Raw genomic sequence first — 20907 nt, forward strand, 5'->3', positions numbered from 1 at the left:
CAGGCAAATACTCATGACACACAGGCACAGTGAGATAAGTGATCTCAGCTGTTACATAATCATTATTTACGAAACATGCGGTGAGAGAGGCTGACCACCGCCATCTTGGCTAATTTGCTCATTCCCTACAGGTGGGAATGTAAAATAATAAGAATTCTGGTGGCTCAGAAGGTAAAAAAAGAATCTATTTGCAATGTGGGAGACTGGGCTTCAATTCCTAGGTTGGGAAGATGCCTTGGAGAAAGTAATGGCTATGCACTCCAGTATTCTTGCCTGGAGAATTTCATGGACAGAAGAGCCTGGCAGGCCTATAGTCCGTGGGGTCGCAATGAGGCCGACAGGACTGAATGACTAACACTTTCACTTTCACTGAGGAAAACAGTAGGACAGTTCCTCAAAAAATTATACCTAGTATTGACATATAATCCAGCAATTCTACTTCTAGATATAACCTCTAAGAACGGAAAGATGAGATTAAAATACATATTTGTACACCAATGTTTATAACACTGTTATTTATAATATTCAAAAGATGGAAGCAACCCAAATGTTCATCAGTGAATCAATGGGATAAGCAAAATGTAGTATATATATTCAATGCAATAGTATTCAGCTTTAAAAATTGCATGTGTAATATTGCATGCTGTAACATGAGGAATGTTGAAAACATCCTAAATGAAATAAACCAGACACAGTAGGGCAAAATCTGAATAATACCACTAAAACCAGGTAGCTGCTGCTGCATCACTTCAGTCGTGTCCGACTCTGTGCGACCCCACAGACGGCAGCCCACCAGGCTCCACTGTCCCTGGGGTTCTCCAGGCAAGAAGACTGGAGTGGGTTGCCATTTCCTTCTCCAATGCAGGAAAATGAAAAGTGAAAGTGAAGTCGCTCAGTCGTGTCCAACTGTTCGAGACCCCATGGACTGCAGCCCACCAGGCTCCTCCATCCATGGGATTTTCCAGGCAAGAGTATTGGAGAATACCAGGTAGCTAGAGGGGTCAAATTCATAGACAGAAAGTAGAATAGTGGCTATCAAGAAATGGGAGATGAGTATGTGGAGTTATGATTTAATACACACAGAATTTCAGTTTGTAATTATGAAATAGTGCTGGCGATGGTGGTGGTGTTGGATGCATAACAATGTGAATGTACTTAATGTCACCAAATCCTACAGTTGATTAAAATGGTAAATTTTAAATTATATCTCTTTTATTATAGTTAAAAAATATTTCTCACTAGTTGGGGAAGAGAGAGAATAGTAACCATATGTACAGCACAGAGGTGGGTTAGAAAATCTCATAATTTCTCGTGGGTGCCCTGGACTGAGAAGTGGCAGCAGAATTAAGAATTTCAATTTACTGTATAATTGGAGCTAAGGCATGATGAGACATTGAGTATGAATGATGAGCAAAGGAGAATGAAGGATGATTCCTGTATTTTTTATTTAAACAGCAGGTTGATTACAGAGTCTGGGCGTTAGACTGAGATCAGTTTTAAAGAGAGCTTCCCAAGTGGCTCAGTGATGAAGAATCCGTCTGCTAATACAGGAAACATGAGTCTGATCCCTGGATCAGGAAGATCTCCTCGAGAAGTAAATGGCAATCCATTCTGGTATTCTTGCCTGGGAAGTCCAATGGACAGAGAAGCCTGTCGGGTCACAGTCCATGGGGTCGCAAAAGAGTCAGACAGGACTTAAGTGTTAAATTGGTGTGTCATCAATGGGTAGATGGTATTTGAAGGACTAATTTTAGAAGAGATAACTCAGGAAACTGTAGATGCAGTTGACCAGAAATACTGACATTTATTGTAGTCTTATTATTGTAGAAAGTGCTGTGAAAAATTAATGATGTAAAAAGAAAGGATAATTCTCTGGCAAAGATGGTTGCAGTGTTTTTTTTTTTTTTTTTAAACTACAAAACAGGAATGGCCATAAGTGAAATATTCTAGTATGGAAATAAGAATATTAATCGAGCAAATTGGACTGTGCAAGGCTGTTCTGTGGGCTTCTCAGATGGCAGTAGGATTAAAGAACGGGCCTGCCAATGCAGGAGACATAAGGAACATGGGATTCAATCCCTGGATCAGGAAGAAACCCTGGAAGAGAGTGTGATAACCGACGCCAGTACTCTTGCCTGGAGAATCCTGTAGACAGAGTCCATAGCGTCACAAAGAGTTGGACACAACTGAAGTGACTTAGCATGCACACACACAAGGCTGTTTAGTACTTGCAATTAAGCCCTCAGAAGTAGGAATTAGTCTTGCTGCTGCTGCTAAGTCACGTCAGTCTTGTCCGACTCTGTGCAGCCCCATAGACGGCAGCCCAACAGGCTCGTCTGTCCCTGGGATTCTCCAGGCAAGAACACTGGAGTGGGTTGCCAGTTCCTTCTCCAATGCATGAAACTGAAAAGTGAAAGTGAAGTCACTCAGTCGAGTCTGACTCTTAGCGACCCCATGGACTGTAGCCTACCAGGCTCCTCCCTCCATGGGATTCTCCTGGCAAGAGTACTGGAGTGGGTTGCCATCACCTTCTCCGAGGAATTAGTCTTATGCCCATGCAACTTCATGCAACTATAGCTCCTTTCACAATGTAAAATGGAATGTTTTGTTAGCACAGAAACTAAAAAAACTCAGTTATTGTAGATATGTTTTTCAGACAGCCTGCCTTCTCATTTTGAAATTCGAATTGGATCTCCTAGGATTCCCTGCGGTCTAGACAGGCCACTGAGTCCCTTCTGTGGCAGAGAGGCCGCCTTGAACACCAAAGTCAAGCTTGGGTGTAGTCAGATCTCTATTTGAATACTGACTACTCCTCTCTTATTTGTGTGTCCTTGGGTATGTTATTCAATCTTTCTGGTGTTTTATTCTGTCATTTATAAAACAGAGATGATGATGCTTAACTTGCAGAATTCTTGCATGTACATGGCCTAGCATATAGCAGGCAGTAACAAACTGGCAGCAGTTGATACTATCAAGGTCTGTTGAGGCTGGGGCTGAAATTTCATTGCAACTGAAAAATGGATTCCATATAGCAAAATAACAAGAGATCAAATTATGAATGTCCTAAAAGTTATTCTAAGGAGTTGATTCTACAGGATTTCAGTAGCTTCAACAGAGCTTGACAGAAACGAAAAGCTGGGGAATGGTCACAACCAGAATATAATATATAGACATTGGTAGACTCTGCTCTCATCTCTTAGGGAGAGTAAGTATATCACATCAGGGAGACTTTTAAGGCATTAGTTTCATTTTAAAAATTAGAGTAGTTTCCATGGCTGCTGCTACTGCTGCTAAGTCGCTTCAGTCATGTCCGACTCTGTGCGACCCCATAGATGGTAGCCCACCAGGCTCTGCCGTCCCTGGGATTCTCCAGGCAAGAACACTGGAGTGGTTTGCCATTTCCTGCTCCAGTAGTTTCCATAAGATCATTATATTCCTCCATCAGTCATTTTTTTTATCATTATCTTTGAACTGACTGGTATTCATTTGTTGTTGTTGTTGTTTAGTTGCTAAGTCATGTCTGACTCTTGCAATCTCATGGACTAGCCCATCAGGTGCCTCTGTCCGTGGGATTTCCCATGCATGAATACTTAGGTGGATGGACATTTCCTTCTCCAGGGGATCTTATCAACCCAGGGATTGAACCCGTGTCTCCTGCATTGGCAGGCGCATTCTTTACCCTGAGCCAGCAGGAAGCCCTAACTAAACATTATACATGTTATAAAACAAACTCAAAATAGAAATATTAAGATGAGCTAAGGATGACAAAATGAATGATTTTTGTATATGCTTTATTATTTTGAAAATATTGATTCAACACTTTGAAGTACAACAGTTTTAAGATCCATTTTATTTCTCATTTTTATTCAAGTATAGGTGACTTACAATATCATATTAATTTCAGGTGTATAAGATAATGATTTGATATTTTATAGATTATATACCATATAAAATTATTATAAAATGTTGACTGTATTTCCTGTATGGTACAGTACATCCTTGCAACTGACTTTTTTAATAAATATGGTTTCCATCTCTGAATCTTCTTTGCCGATCTTGTGCCTCCCCGTGCCTCTCTCCCCTCTGGCAGCCACTGTTTTGTTCTCTATGTATTTGAGTCTATTTCTGTTTTGTTGTATTCAAGCATCTGTCTTATTTTTTAGATTCCACATTAAGTAAAAATGTATGGACTTGTCTTTATTTGACTTACTTCAATAAGCATAAGATCCATTTATTTCTAATCTTCTTAAAAATTGCCATGGCCCAAAAGACACCTCATAAATATCTGTAAATGCAGCAGGAAGAGCTATGTCATTAGCTAATTACAAATCATTAGGCTTATTCATCAGTTATGCAATGTTTTTTGGTAAAGTTCACATGGTGAATTCTCATCTTTCCTGCTATCTATCAGTCATTTCTAAAAACAAATCAGGTGTTGCATTTTCATATTTTTAACTGAAATTGGTCTTTTGGCAGGTTATTTCACAGGTGGAAAAATCTGTTCCTGGAATTTTAAAGTACAAAATTCTGAGACAATTTCAATAGCTAATGTATTTATATCTTTTGAGAATGAAGTCATGTGATAATGGAAACATTTCCAAACATACATCTTTAAAATACTCTCTACATGGTGCCTCTTTCTTTCAAAAGCTGTTTTTTTTTTTTTCACCTCAATTGCTAATACATCACTTTCATCTTAATAAGGGAGACTAAATTTATTTGTTTATATATATACTCACAAACTAGCTATTGAGTAGATACTGCAACTGGCCCTGGACCAGCACAGGCTTGAACTGCACGGGTCTGCGGACGTGTTCGTGTGTGCTGAACGGCTCAGTTGTGTCCGACTCTGCAGCCCTGTGGACTGTAGCCCACCAGGCTCCTCTGCCCATGGGATCTTCCAGGCAAGAATCCGGGAGTGGGTTTTCATGCCCTCCTCCAGGGGACTTTCCCAACCCAGGGATCAAACCCACATCTCTTACGTTTACCTGCATTGGCAGGCTGGTTCTTTACCACTAGCACTGCCTGGGAAGCCCCTGCAGACATGCAAACTTTCCTTTCAACGTGTTTTTAATTGGAGGATAATTGCATTGTTGTGTTGATTCCTGCCACACACCAACATGAATCTGCCGTCTGTGCGCCCATGTACCCTACCTCTGCAGCCTCCCTCCATCCTCCAAGCCCGTCCTGCCCTCTTTGTGGTCACAGGGCACCTACTCTAAGCTCCTTGACTCATACAGGACATGTCCCCTGCTGTTTAATATTACATATGGTCATGTATATGTTTCAGTGCTGTTTTCTCAATTCGTCCCATCCTCTCCTTCCCCGACCATGTCCATAAGTCTGTTCCCTATGTCTGTATCTCCAACGCTGCCCTGCAAATAGGATCATCAGTACCATCTTTCTAGATTCCATATATGTGCCTTAATATAAGATACTTGTCTTTCTCTTTCTAACTTGCTTCACTCTGTATAATGGGCTCTAGGTTCATCCGCCTCATTAGAACTGACTCAAATGTGTTCCTTTTTCTGGTTGAGTAATACGCCATTGTATACATCTACCACACTTCTTCACCCATTCATCTGTCTGTGGACATCTAGGTTGCTTCCATGTCCTAGTTATTGCAAATAGCACTGCACTGAACATTGGAGTACATGTGCCTTTTTCAATTCTGGTTTTTCAGCAATAGTATGGGATTGCTGGGCCATATGGTAGTTTTATTCCTAGGTTTTTAAGGAATCCCCGTATTGTTCTCCATACTGGTTGTGTCAGTTTGAGTTCCCACCAACAGTGTAAGATGGTCCCCTTTTCTCCACACCTTCTCCAGAATTTATTGTTTGTAGACATTTTTGATGATGGACATTCTGACCCATGTGAGATGATGCCTCATTGTGGTTTTGATTTGCATTTCTCTAATAATGAGCGATGTTGAGCATCTTTTCATGTGTTTATTAGCCTTCTGTATGTCTTCTTTGGAGACATGTCTGTTTAGGTCTTTGGCCCACTTTTCATTCGGGTTGCTTGTTTTTCTGCTACTGAGATACATGAGATGCTTGTATATTTTGAAGGATAATTCTTTGTCAGTTGCTTCATTTGCTATTTTTTTCTCCCATTCTGAAGGTTGTCTTTTCACCTTGTTTATTGTTTCCTTTACTGTGCAAGAGCTTTTAAGTTTAATTAGGTCCCATTTGTTTATTCTTGTTTTTATTTCCAATAATCTAGGAGGTGGATCATAGAGGATCTTACTGTGATTTATGTCAAAGAGTGTTCTGCCTCTGTGTTCTAAGAGATTTATAGTTTCTGGTCTTACCTATAGGACTTTAATCCATTTTGAAACTTTTTCAATGTATTTATTGGAAATTTGGGGGGGAATTTATGGTAATATGAGAAAAGAAAGCTTACAGATGAACAGCATAGCATAGAAATACCAAAATTAAGAAAAGATATGCCATGACTATATAAAATATATGTAAATATATACATAGCATGCAAAATATGTATTATTCAACAGTTTATGTGGTCAGTAAATCTTCTGATTATGTGCTCAGTTGCTCATTTGTGTCTGTCCTACTCTTGTTGACCCTATGGACTCCAGCCCACTTGGCTCCTCTGTCCACGGGGTTTCCCAGGCAAGAATACTGGAGTGGGTTGCCATTTCCTTTTCCAGGGGATCTTCCTGATGCAGGGATGGAACCCACGTTTCCTGTGCCTCCTGTGTTGGCAGGCAGATTCTTTACCACTTAGCCACTGCCCTCATGATAATAGGCTATTAGTAGTTACATTTTGGGGTTGTTAAAAGTTATAACAAAGAGTAACTAAAGAGCCTTTTGATGAGGGTGAAGGAGGAGAGTGAAAGAGCCAGGTTAAGACTAAGTATAAAAAAAACTAAGATTAAGGCCTGTGGCCCCATTACTGTATTTCAAATAGAAGGGGGAAAGTTGGGCTCCAAAATCACTGTGGGCAGTGACTGTAGCCTTGAAATCCGAAGACAGTTGCTTCTTAGCAGAAAAGTGATGGCAAACCTAGACACTCTTGAAAAGCAGAGACATGACTCTGCCATCAAAGGTCTGTGTAATCTTCCCAGTGGTCACATACAGTTGTGAGAGCTGGACTGTAGAGAAGGCAGAACACCAAAGAATTGATGCCTTCAAACCGTGGTGCTGGAGAAGACTCCCGAAAGTCCCTTGGACAGCAAGGAGATCAAAGCAGTCAATCTTAAGGGAGATCAGCTCTAAATATTCACTGGAAGGACTGCTGCTGAAGATGAAGCTCCAATATTTTGGTCATCTGATATGAATAGCTGACTCATTGGAAAAGACCCTGAAGCTGGGAAAGATTGAGGGCAGAAGAAGAGGGTGTCAGAGGATGAGATGGCTGGATGGCATCACAGATGCAGTGGACATAAACTTGGGCAAACTCTGTGAGATGGTGAGGGACAGGGAGGCCTGGCGTGCTGTATTCCATGGGGTTGCAAAGAGTCAGACATGACTGGGGGACTGAACAACAACAACAACGAAAGTTAAACACACATTTTTGAGGACAGTGGGAGCCAGCACCCTTGACTCCCACATTGTTCAGGAGTCAACTGTATTTGCAACTACTTGTCTTTACAAAAAAAAGACAGTATATACTTTGTCTTTTTGTAAAAGAAATGAACACTTTATTTAAGAGTGACACCTTTTTATGTACTTTGTAAAGCAGGAAATGGGCTTCCCAGGTGGCATGGTGGCAAAGAATAGGCCTGCCAATGCAGGAAGACACAAGAGACCTGGATTCAATGCCTGGGTCAGGAAGATCTGCTGGAGTAGGAAATGACAACTACACCAGTATGGTTGCCTGGAAAATTCCATGGAAAGAGGAGCCTGCAGGCTACAGTCCATGGAGTTGCAAAGAGTCATACATGACTGAGCGTACACACACATAGGCAGGAAACACCTACGTGATAACAAAATATTTTCTTGGTCATTTCACATCTCAAAATATTATAGAGTTTCTACTTTTTAAAATGATAATATGTGAATCCATTTAAATATAGCTGCCTGTTATTTTTATTTTATTTATTTTAATGTTCTGTCATCAAGCTAACTCCTGAAGGTAACACTCTAAGCCCCTTTGACTGTGGAACCCCATCTCCTTCTTTTGGATACTTGATGGAAGACAAGTGACAAACGAATGCATGAAGTCTGTCCAAGGGAGGGCACCAGAATCAGTCTGTGCAGTAAATAAAAGTGAAGTTTATTGTTTTTCTTATTTTATAATTAGGAAAGTTCATGGATAAATATGTGGGTGTGTTCATTTTGTACAATGCTTTGGTATTTCATGCCTACATTTCCAACATGTATTTTACCTCTACCTTAAAGAACCTAATCAAGGTTAATTTATTCATTTTTTGGTGTTGGTGAGACTAAATCTGCCCATCCCTTCAATAAAGGCAGGTTCAGTACATCTTCCGTGTGACTTAGGCTCAACTCTGTCGCTCAGATGGCAAAGAATCTGCCTGCAATGCACAAAACCTAGGTTCAATCCCTCAGTCAGGAAGGACCTCTGGAGAAGGGAATGGCAACTCACTCCAGTATTTTTGCCTGGAGAGTCTCATGGACCGAGGAGCCTGGCAGGCTACAGTCTGTGTAGTCGCAAAGAGTTGAACACAACTGAGTGACTATCACTACTACTACTAATGTCTTTTAGAAAATTCACAATCAAGATGGATAAAGAGACAGTGTATCACAGTACTCTAACTTTCCAGCACAATGACTAGCATACAGTGGGATCCCATTAAGGGCAGTTGTCTTCTTTAAAAAATTATTTAATTAATATTTTAAATGAAACAAAGTTGATTATTTTTAATGATAAAAGGTATAATTCACAAAGAAAATGTATGTCATAAACCATTAAACACCTAACAACAAAGAAAGAAAGATGCGTAAAGCAAAAATCAGAAGAAATATGAGAGAAAACAGAAAAATATATAATCACAGTAAGACATATTAATATTTCTCTGAGAATATTTTATCAAGTACAGAAAAAGTAAGAATAGAAACATCTTGAATGATGTTATTAAAAATTTAAGTGTAATAGATTTATAATTCTATTAATTTATATTGATTATATCATATACAAATATACTTAAAATTTTGTATCTCATACATTCTTAGATATCCATAGGACACTTTAAAAAACTGGCAAAAGATAAACATTACTAAATTTCAAAAAGTAGAATTCTTTTTTTTGTGATTCAGTTATGTATATTATTTTTGAAATTATTTTCCTTTATAGGTTATTAAAAGATATTGACTATATCTGTGCTAAATAGAGTAAATCTCTGTTGCTTGTTGCTTATCTATTTTTGTAAATTAGAAATCTATCATTCTATTCTTAATAAGTCAAACAAGTAGAATCAAAATGTCATAAATTTTTTAGTTAGGCCATTAATGTTTTCTAAAATTATATAATATATAATATTTATATACATGTATACAAAAGCTTTTTACTACTCTGTATAAAGGCTTGAAAAATAACATAAAATAACAAGAAGAAACTGGAAAATACAAGCTAAATGAAATGGGAGCACTGAATATGAAATAGAAAAAGTGAAGCAAATTAGATAAAAGTAAAAGATCCTCTTATAGTCCAGTTGTTTTTAAACATTTCAAACATGGCTGCTCATTAGAAACATATCTGGAGCTCTGGCAAAAAATTAAAAAATTAAAAGCAATACCTGAGCATTTGTAGTTTTAAAAAAATTCCAAGATAATTCTGATATGCATCTGGATTTTAAAAAGTGATTACAGGTTTTGTATTAAATGGTAGTTTTGATGATACAGAATTCTATTATTTTTCTGTTGACCAATCATCATGCAAAGGTATTAAGTGAGTAATAGTTACATAATCACAATAGTAAAAGATGTTTATAAATGTTTACAATCAATAGCCAGACAAAAAATAAAAGATTACAATTGCAAAACATAATGGGAATATGATTAACCTAACAATGTAAAATAATTACCTACAATTTGGGGGGTGAAGCAGAGTGATGTGGTAAGTGGAAGTGCATACACACACGTTTTCATCTGCTCAGCCAGTTTGTCTTTTGGTTGGTGCACATGCCTCTATTTACATTTAAGGTTATTATCGATAAGTATTACTATTTCCTTAATTGTTTTGTGTTTATTTTCTTTTTCTTTTCCTTCTCTTGTTTCCTATCTAGAGAATTGCCTTTAGCATTTGTTGTAAAGTTGATTTGGCGGTGTTGAATTCTCTTAACTTTTGCTTGTCTGGAAAGCTTTTGATTTCTCCATCAAATCTGAAGAGAGTCTTGCTGGATGGAGTATTCTTGGTTATAGGTTCTTCCCTTTCATCATTTTAAATATGCCATTCCATTTCCTTCTGGCTTGTAGAGTTTCTGTTGAGAAATCAGCTAATAGCCTGAGGGGAGTTCCCTTGTATGTTATTTGTCATTTTCTCCTTTTTTGCTTTAATATTTATCTATGTCTTATTTAAGCTTCCTGATTGGAGGGGAATGGTAGTGGGAAAAACTGGATCTTGCTCTGGTAGGCAGGACCTTGTCAGCAAGTGAAGTGTTAGTCGCTCAGTCATGCCTGACTCTTTGCGACCCCATGGACTGCAGCTCACCAGGCTCCTTTGTCTATGGGATTTTCCAGGCAAGGATTCTGGAGTGGTTTGCCATTTCCTTCTTCAGGGGATCTTCCCCACCCAGGGATCAAACCTGGGTCTCCTGCACTGCAAGCAGATTCTATACTGCCTGAGCTACCAGGGAAGTCAAGCTTCAATCCAATTATCTGCTGACAGGTGGGATTGCATTCCTTCTCTGGTAGTTTTTTGGCCTGAGGTGACCCAGCTCTCCAAGAGGTTTTTTACCAAGGAGGCTAATTTCTGCCCCATTAACTTACCCTAAGGATTTTCAGTTTGACCTATTCTGATTATTCTCACAAAACTTTTCGGTTAATGATTTCAGTTGCTTCAGTCATATCTGACTCTTTGTGAGCCTATGGACTGTAGCCTGCCAGGCTCTTCAGTGTGTGGGATTCTCCAGGCAAGAATACTGGAATGGATTGCCATGCTCTCCTCCAGAGGATCTTCCCATCCCTGAGGTCAAATCTGCATCTCTTGAGTCAATCTCCTGCATTGCAGGCAGATTCGTTACCACTGAGCAACCAGGGAAACACTTTTGGGCTAATCAGTTCAGTTGAGTTCAGTCGCTCAGTCGTGTCCGACTCTGCGACCCCAAGAATCGCAGCACGCCAGGCCTCCCTGTCCATCACCAACTCCCGGAGTTCACTCAGACTCACGTCCATCGAGTCGGTGATGCCATCCAGCCATCTCATCCTCGGTCGTCCCCTTCTCCTCCTGCCCCGAATCCTTCCCAGCATCAGAGTCTTTTCCAATGAGTCAACTCTTCGCATGAGGTGGCCAAAGTACTGGAGTTTCAGCTTTAGCATCAAAGAAATCCCAGGGCTGATCTCCTTCAGAATGGACTGGTTGGATCTCCTTGCAGTCCCAGGGACTCTCAAGAGTCTTCTCCATAGGTAGCTATAATTCATATTTATATCCACTTTTCAGAATAGAAAATTCAGGTTCTATATTCTACTATTCTTTATACTCAGTAAATATATGAAATATCAATGGAAAATGTCCTCAAATTTAAATAATTTTGCTGATGATAGCAAAAGATAAGGGATGATCAGATTTTATTGCTTATTTTGGTTAATAACAGAATTTAACTGTTAGAAGTTTCATATTGGAAAATGGAAATTAACTTGACAATATTAAGAACTTACCTATTAAAAGTGCACTCTTTCAGTTGCACTCTGTTAATTACAGCAGAATAGTTTAAATATTTTATTAGTAAAAATGTTAAATTTAACATGAAGGCAATAACTTTTAAACTGTATGTCCCAATATAATTAAATATATATATATATAATTATATAAGTGGAAGTATTATTATAAAAATATACTTATCACCCTTTTCCACGTTCTTCCATATTAATTACTATAACTGAGATCGTTTAATCACTGGGTATGTGAAACTTGCACTTGACCATGCCAAACATTAGCTGAAATGAAAACTATACCTGAAATAACTGTCACAACTAGGAATATGGACTGGCAAAGTGAGTTTTCACTCTAAACTACCTAAAACTCTAAATCTAAAAACTCTAAATCTACTTCCCTTTGCTTCCTCTCTACTAATGTCTGTAATATCTAAAATACATCCTTTCATGCCCTAATAAATTTAATGGTTTGATCATTAATTTTTTTCCGAGAAGAAGGTTAGGTTATCTGTGCATCGTTTTAATGTGTTCTCCCTGCATGTTGAGGCCTGTCAGTGAGGAAGTTTTAACATGGCTATTGGCTTTGAGACTCACTTGAGTAACTGAGTAGCAATATCTTAATTTTATATGAGAGCATTGATAAACACCTTCATGGGTCATTACTTTGTCATGGCAGGGGTTTGCATAAATCAATGAAGCTATGAGCCATGCCATGCAGGGTCACCCAAGATGGATAGGTCATACTGAAGAGTTAGAGAAAATGTGATTCTCTGCAAAAGGAAAGGGTAACCCACTCTAGTATTCTTGCCTGGAGAACCCCACGGACAGTTGTTGTGGTTCAGTCCCCAAGTCATGTCTGAATCCTTGCAGCCCCTGGACTGCAGCATGCCAGGCCTCCCTGTTCCTCACTATCTCTCAGAGTTTGCCCAAGTTCCTGTCCACTGAATCAGTGATGCCCATGGACAGTATGAAAAGGCAAAAAGATACGATGCCAGAAGATGAACTCTCTGGCTTGGAAGGTGTCCGATACACTCCTGGGGAAGAGCAGAGGGTGCTTACTGATAGCGCCAGTAAGATGAAGTGGCTAGGCCAAAGCAGACATGCCACTCAGTAGTGGATGTGTGTGGTGGTGAAAATAAAGTCTGATGATGTAGAAAACTATAGTGGGTAAGAACCTGGCGTGTTAGTTCCAGAAATCTAGGTATAGTGGACATGGTCAAGCAGGAGATGTCAAGATTGCACATAGACATCTTAGGGCTCAGTGAGCCGAAATGGATGGGAATGGGTGAATTTAATTCAGCTGAGCATTGTGTCTATTACTGAGGGCAAGAATCCCTTAGAAGAAATGGAGTAGCCCTCGTGGTCAACTAGAGCCGGAAATGCAGTACTTGGGTGAAATCTCAAAAGGGACAGCATGGTCTTGGTTCATTTCTAAGGCAAACAATTCAACATCCAAGTCTGTGCTTACCCACAGATACAGAAGAAGCCAAAGTTGACCAGGTCTGTGAAGACCTACAGTACCTACTAGAACTAACACCAAAAAAAGACGTCCGTATCACCACAGGGGATAGGAAGGCAAAAGTAGGAAGTCAAGAAATACCTGGCGTAACAGGCAAGTTTGGCCTTGGAGTGCAAAATGGAGCAGGGCGGAGGCTAACAGTTTTGTCATGTGAACAGGCTGGTCGTAGGAAACACCCTTTTGCAACAACAGAAAAGATGACTCTACACATGGACATCACTAGACAAGCAACACAGAAATCAGATTGATTATGTTACTTATAACCAAAGATGGAGAAGCTCTATACAGTCAGCAAAAACAAGACCTGGAGATCATCGGCTCCTTATTGCAAAACTCAGGCTTAAATTGAAGAAAATGGGGAAAACCACTAGACCATTCAGGTACGACCTAAAATAAATCTCTTATGATTATACAATGGAGGTGACAAATAGATTCAAGGCATTAGATCTAGTAGACAGAATGCCTGATGAATAGGCATTCAGTGTTAAACCTTGTGTGGATGGAGGTTTAACATTGTACAGGAGGCAGTGACCAACACCGTGCCAAAGAAAAACAAATGCAGGAAGGCAAAGTGGTTGTCTGAGAAGCTTTACAAGTAGCCCAGGGGAGAAGAGAAGGGAAAAGCAAGCAAGGTGAAAAGAGAAAGATTAAACTCAACGGAATGCAGAGTTCCAGAGAATAGCAACGAGAGGTAAGAAGGCCATCCTAAATGAGCAATGCAAATAAATAGAGGAAAGCAGTAGAAGGAGAAAGACGGAAAATCTTCAGGAACATTGGAGTATCAAGGGAACATTTCATGCAAGGATGGGCACAATGAAGGACAGAAATAGTAAGGACTAACAGAAGCAGAAGAGGTTAAAATTAAGTGGCAAGAATACACAGAAGAACTGTACAAAAACAGTCTTAACCACCTGGATAACCACATTGGTATGGTCACTCACCTAGAGCCAGACATCCTGGAGTGTGAAGTCAAGGGGGCCTTAGGAAACATTACTATGAACAAAGCTAATAGAGGTGATGGATTACAGCTGAGCTATTTAAAATCCTAAAAGTTGATGCTGTAAAAGTGTTGCAGTCTGTATGTCAGAAAATTTGGAACACTCAGCAGTTGCCACAGGACTGGAAAGGTCAGTTTTCATTTCAATCCCAAAGAAAGGCAATGCCAGAAATATTCAGACTACCCCAAAATTATGCTCAGATCACATTGCTAGCAAGGTTATGCTCAAAATCCTTTGGCTAGGTTTCAGAAGTACATGAATCTAGAACTTCCAAATGTAAAATATGGGTTTAGAAAGACAGGGGAACCAGAGATCAAATTGCCAACATTTGTTGGATCACAGAGAAAGCAAGTGAATTCCAGAAAACCATTTACTTCTGCCTCATTGACTGCACTAAAGCCTTTTTTACTGTGTGGATCACAACAAACTTTGAAAAATTCTCAAAGAGATGGATATAAAAGACTACCTTACCTGTCTCTTGAGAAACCTATATGTGGGTCAAGATGGGTCCGTTAGAACAACAGACTGGTTCCAAATTGGGAAAGGAGTATGTACAAGTATATACAATGTTGCATATTGTCACCCTGCTTATTTAACTTATATGCAGAGTACATCATGCGAATTGCCAGGCTGGATGAATCATAAGCTGGAGTCAAGATTTCTGGGAGAAATATCACCAACCCTAGATAGGCTGATGGTAGCACTCTAATGGCAGAAAGTGAAGAGGAACTAAAGAGCCTTTTGATGAGGGTTAAGAGAGAAGAGAGAGTGAGAAAAGAAAACTGGCTTAAAGCTTAGCAATTAAAAAACCAACATTCTGGCATCTGGTTCCATCACTTCAAGGCATATGGAAGGGGAGAAAGTGGAAGCAGTGACAGATTTATTTTTCTTGGGCTCCAAAATCACTGCAGATAGTGACTACAGCCATTAAATTAAAGGACACTTACTCTGTGCAAAGAAAGCTATGACAAAACTAGACAGCATATTAAAAGTCAAAGATATCACTTCCCCAGCAAAGGTCTGTATAATCAAAGCTATGGTTTTTTCCATTTGGTGATGGTTGGATAGCATCACTGACTCAATAGACAAGCAGTTGAGGAAACTCTGGGAAATAGTGAAGGTCAGGGAAGCCTGGGATGCTGCAGTCCGTAGTCACAAAGAGTCTGACATGACTGAGCGACTGAACTACAACATGTCTGAGTGTGAGAGCTCGACTATTAAAAAGGATTAGCACCAAAGAATTGATGCTTTGGAATTGTGGTGGTGGAAAAGACTCTTGAGTGTCCTTTGGACCGCAAAGAGATCCAACCAGTGAGTTCTACGGGAAATCAACCCTAAATATTCATTGGAAGGACTGATGCTGAAGCTGAAGGTCCAATACTTTGGCCACGTGTTTCAAAGAGCCATCTCACTGGAAAAGAGTCTGAAGCTAAGAAAGATTGAAGGCAAAAGGAGAAGGGGGCACAGAGGATGAGATGGTTAGATAGCATTACTAACTCAATGGACATGAATTTGAGCAAAGTCCTGGAGATGGTGGAGGACAGAGGAGGCTGACATGCTACAGTCTATGGGGTCGCAAAAATTCGAATGTGACTTCAAACAACAATAATAAAACGTATTAGTCTCAACAGCTGGATCAAGATTTATTTCTCTGGATTTTTTACTGGCCTGAGAGATGAAATAATGGTATATATTCTAGAAGTGCTCTCTTACATTTTCCATTAGGCATAAGAACCATTCATGTCTCCTTTCTGTGGTTATTACAACTTAAAGCCATATTTCAGGGTACCACCCTGCTATATGGATATGCATAGCTGAATCAACTAATACAGATTTTCACTATACGATTACCCTATATATTAGCAACAAAGACATACTTTCTTAAAGAGTTTACTGAAACATTGAGTGCCTGCTCCTCCTTCTTTATATCACAATCTAGTAACGGCAAAATCTTTTGACACAGAACTTAATATTAACGGTTTCGCCTTTTATTGCCTGATATATCTTCTTGCTCTGCCAAAAACAGACTTCTGGTTGTACCTCCACTTAGATAATCACTAAGTGAGGAAATTGGTTTTGTCTCCAAGACGGCAAGGTATTTGAATATATTAGTAATACAGGGAGAATGTAATTCAAGCTTAAATTGGGTTGAACCAGTTGAAGTTCTGTAGTTGGTTGTTCTGGTGGTAATGAGAGGCTGAATCCCAGACTGTAAAAGGAGTCAAGTTTTCCCTCAGAGAAACCTTTGTCTCAACACTTTTTCTGTGCTCTCGAATGCACGTGCCAATCCCTTGAGCAAAATAAAATAAAAACGGATTGCCATGTTTTACATCCTCCCTTTTTGTTTTGGGATTTGGGGAATATTCAAGCAGTATATGATTCTGTATCCTCTGTAGTTTATCTTTCCTCACAATTCTGACTACTTAACTCTCACTTGCATTTTCAGTCTTGCTCATTCCAAGGACAGATCCTAATTTCATTAGGAGAAATTTCAAGAGCTCAGACAAGTCAGTAATCATAAAATATAATATGACTCACTGAACAAAAATTATGCTGGTGACTTTAGACATTCTCAACCCTCACATCAACTGTACAAGTTCACTATCATTTCCCCCAAATGCACACCCATGAAGAAAATTTTCCTCAATTATCCAATATGTACATTTGAAAACACTGAAAAAGGCATCGAGGCGCAAACAATTATAGATCAAATCTATTTTCAATCAAGCAGGAGAAGCAATATGTTTTTAAAATTGAAAATAGGAGTATATTTCAAACAACAATATATGAGGATAGATGTCTATAGCATAACCTTGGTAGCATAAGGCAGACCTTCAAGTTTTACTTTGCAGATTTACTTTTTCTTAATCAAATAAGAGATTATAATTTAGTAGAAAGCAAAAAAGTTATGAATGAAGGTTGTTTCCTATGTCACTTGTATTGTATCCCAATTTCCCACTCACTATTACAGAATGATGAAGTGCTAAGCCACCTATCTTGCTTTATTTGTACTACAAGCATGTTTTATTTTATAAGAGGAAAATGAATTTACTTATACCAGAGACTCATGCTTATATGATGATTTCAAGTCAGTGTTTATTCCTGATCTTCACTATTTGAACCTGATCTTAATTCATTGGTAACAAGTATCAGTGTTTACAAAGCACTGTAAATTTTGACCAGAGAGGTTTCCTATCCTTGATGCTGAGTGTACAGTTCAGCTTTTATTTGGCTAGTTTTGCATCACCATGTTGACCAAATTATTCTTATCCAGAAAACATTAGCTTCTTACTGTTTAGGACTAGTTTGTACAGACCTTTTCCCTATCATACCCAAAATGATCAGACTCTCAGAATGCTGTGGGTTTCAACAGCTTAATTGAAATAATGTAAAGCAAAAGTGAACTCAAGAGAAGTTACCTCCTTGGTGATTAAAAAAAATAAAACTTAAGCAGGTACTTCTTTTCATCTATATTTCCCACTTTGAATATTATGTATGTAGATAAACACACGATAAAATTTATACTCGAAAGCAGTTGTAGATTTAGTCACTTGCATTTTAACTTGACCTGGAGTAAGGTGGTCTACAGCAGGTTTTGCTTCAATAAGAAATATTATTGAGAGCTTGCTGGTTTCATACTCTAATATGATACCAAATATAGTCATGCTTGATTTTCCACTCTTTTGTGGGGAGATGCATGGCAATTTTCAATTGAGAATTACTCCTGGTCAACTGTTGATGTCAGAGAAGATTTCTTGGTTAACACACAACAATGATATTTAAAATGGTCAGGTCAACTCAAAGTGACCCACCATCTTATTGGGTGATGGTTTTGGTTTGTTAGTCAGGATCATAAAATGGTAGATCTAGCCTTTCTGATATTTTACAATCAAAAACATTTATTCACATCTCATTCATTTGGAAAAAAAGCCTTTTGTGATGAATGATATGATATAAAACTTGGAGATATATAACCATTCATTTTTAAATGTAATTCTAACTCATTTGTTTAAAAGGCTAAGTCATAAATCAAATATGTATATTTTAGAACATGCTGTTTTTCACTGTGCACTTAAATTTATACATTTTATAGTTTCTCTATTTATATATAAATTATAGGGCTTATTAACAATTTTATTTTTGTAGTTCTCATAAACATGATTGCCAGTAGCTTAGCACCCATGTAACCTAGCAACGTCAGCTCTATAGCGAATAAGGAATGGATGCAAACAAAATGTTATGTGGAAATAAAGCGTTCAATTTTAGAATATTTGTGCATGTATACTGTTAAAAAGCACGATGGAATCTTCTAATTTGGGTGAAAGTGCATGGCAATCATATTGAATTTCCTAGCAAATAATATCTTGCCAGTGAAATCTTTCTCCTTCATTTAGGGGGAAGAAAGGTCTGTTTCAGACTGCACTATTTCAGTTGACTAGGATACTAAATATGTGTCTTCCCTGGCAGCCTATTCACTATAGGTTAGATGAGAAGAGTGTCTTCACATATTTTCACCATGTGGTAGATGAATCTACTAGATGGAGTTTCAACAATAAACCTTCCTGACTGATGCATTTGCTAATTTCTTAAATAGTTTTAGAATAAAGTTTTATCTTATTTTCAAGGGGTTGTGCTGTATTTTGGGGGGGTTGATTTCTTGGACAGACCACAAAAGATTCTACCTTATATTTTACATGTTAAGGCTTTGACAGATGTATTTAATATCAAGTTCTTTTGGTGAAATTTAACTTCTGTAATTGCTATTTATGTTCAGTGAGAAAATAGCATTTTTTGTATTTGAGTTATAAGGTCATAATGGAATTATCTCAGGTATTGAGGGAAAGTTGCAATTTCATAGGATTATCATTTGTATAATGAGTAGACTCAGGTATGAGGGGAAACACATACTGGTGAATATCTTCCTTTCAATAGAGAAACTTTTATTCTGTTTCAAAGTCAGAATTACTTGGCCTTTCTACATTTGACAGCTAGTTCACTACACTTAAAGAAATCTTAGAGCTCTATGGAAGATTGAAAAAAGAGACAATGGGATAAGATATGGGCTGGGCATATAATTGTGCATTTAAAATGAACGCATAGAATTGTAAGACTAGAAACCATCTGCTCCATGGTAGAGATTCTCCCCAACCCCTTCAAATAACCCAAGTTTTGGTTATTAAAAAAAAAAATCTAACCTGAAATGACTGTGATTTTTGGCTATAATCATGACTAGGCTCAACACTGACATCTTCCTCTCCCTATCCCCCTAAATCTCTCTTCCTTAGAAGAGCAGAGTTAGAATAAGGAAATCCTTAAGGAAAGGGCCAGATATTCTTAACAAAATAGTCTGATTTCATCTGTGTATGAAAAGCTTGGTCATTTGCTTGATTTGGTTTGAGGTGAACCACGGTAAATAAGTGAAAGGATATCCTTTACATGAGACACCGTCCTCTGTTCCTGAAGATATCTAGTTACATTTGACTAGACCAGTTGGATAGAATTCATACGCCAAATGTCATTACAGAATAATTGGCCACATGTGATGATGCGATGGGAGCTGTGGTCAGTGCTCTGATTGGTCGGGAAAGTGACGCTTCAGATGGGGCACATGTACGTTAACTTCTGCTTCCTGCAAAGGCGTCTCTGTGGGGGTCGTACTGTTGAAAAAATATCTTCATTTTTGGGAACTTGAGTTCCTCGAGGGCAGAAATGATCTCTGTGATTTTATCCAGTATCTACTGTGGTACCTTATATAATATAATCTTGCGACAAAAGGTTAATCTTTTTCTTTACAATTAGAGTTTTGGATCTGTTAGATCCGTAACAAGCACTAAAATTATGAAAAATAGCCTAAAGCTAAAAAAGACAAAGCAGTTAAGTAAGATATGCCCTTAAAGAGGAAATGAAGTTTGAAGTCACCTAGAGACATAAACTGATTGCCATAAAATACTGTAAAATGGTGAGGTTGATCTAAAAGTAACTGTGCTTGCTATTGCAGGTTTGGTTACAGAAGTACGGCTACCTTCCACCGAGTGACCCCAGGATGTCGGTGCTGCGCTCTGCGGAGACCATGCAGTCCGCCTTAGCTGCCATGCAGCAGTTCTACGGCATTAACATGACGGGAAAAGTGGATCGAAACACAATCGAGTAAGTCAAGGGCCCCTGCATTCTCTCCGTCTCAGTTCTTGAGCCAAACTAAGTAGTCTGAAGAACTCTTAAGTGAACTTTACCAGCCACCAATGGAATGGTTTGTCTCGTGTGCACTTCTTTGGAACTTAGTAGATCCAAAGAATCTATTAAGCTCTACTTTAACTCCGAACTCCCTTGAGATTTCTTTAAAAAAAAAAAAAAAAAAAAACAAAATTAAGGTTACTTACCTGGAGTTTAGCAATACATTTTCCAAATGGGAAAGAAAATACCAACAGCGGGAGTCAAAACAGCTGTACAGCGGAAGCCACTATAAGAATGGTGATCCGGGATGCGCTGGAGCTGGCTCCTACGGCTGGAGGAAGCGGAGTGTGCACAGCTCTTTCCCCAAATGATGTCGTCACAGTAGCTTGCAACTGACCAAAGTCGAAATATTAAAACCAAGGAA

At 38.7% G+C, this 20907-nt stretch overlaps 1 protein-coding gene across 1 annotated transcript in view; it reads left to right on the top strand.

Annotated features, from left to right (window-relative positions):
- Positions 1-20907, top strand: part of MMP16 (matrix metallopeptidase 16) — a 380138-nt gene that overhangs the window by 163577 nt on the left and 195654 nt on the right. The window contains exon 2 of the mRNA XM_040261122.1: positions 20311-20459. Within this exon, the coding sequence (XP_040117056.1) occupies positions 20311-20459 (149 nt within the window). The remainder of the gene's footprint in view (positions 1-20310; positions 20460-20907) is intronic.

The sequence above is a fragment of the Oryx dammah genome, unplaced genomic scaffold, assembly GCF_014754425.2.
Source record: "Oryx dammah isolate SB20612 unplaced genomic scaffold, SCBI_Odam_1.1 HiC_scaffold_19, whole genome shotgun sequence".
Taxonomy (NCBI): domain Eukaryota; kingdom Metazoa; phylum Chordata; class Mammalia; order Artiodactyla; family Bovidae; genus Oryx; species Oryx dammah.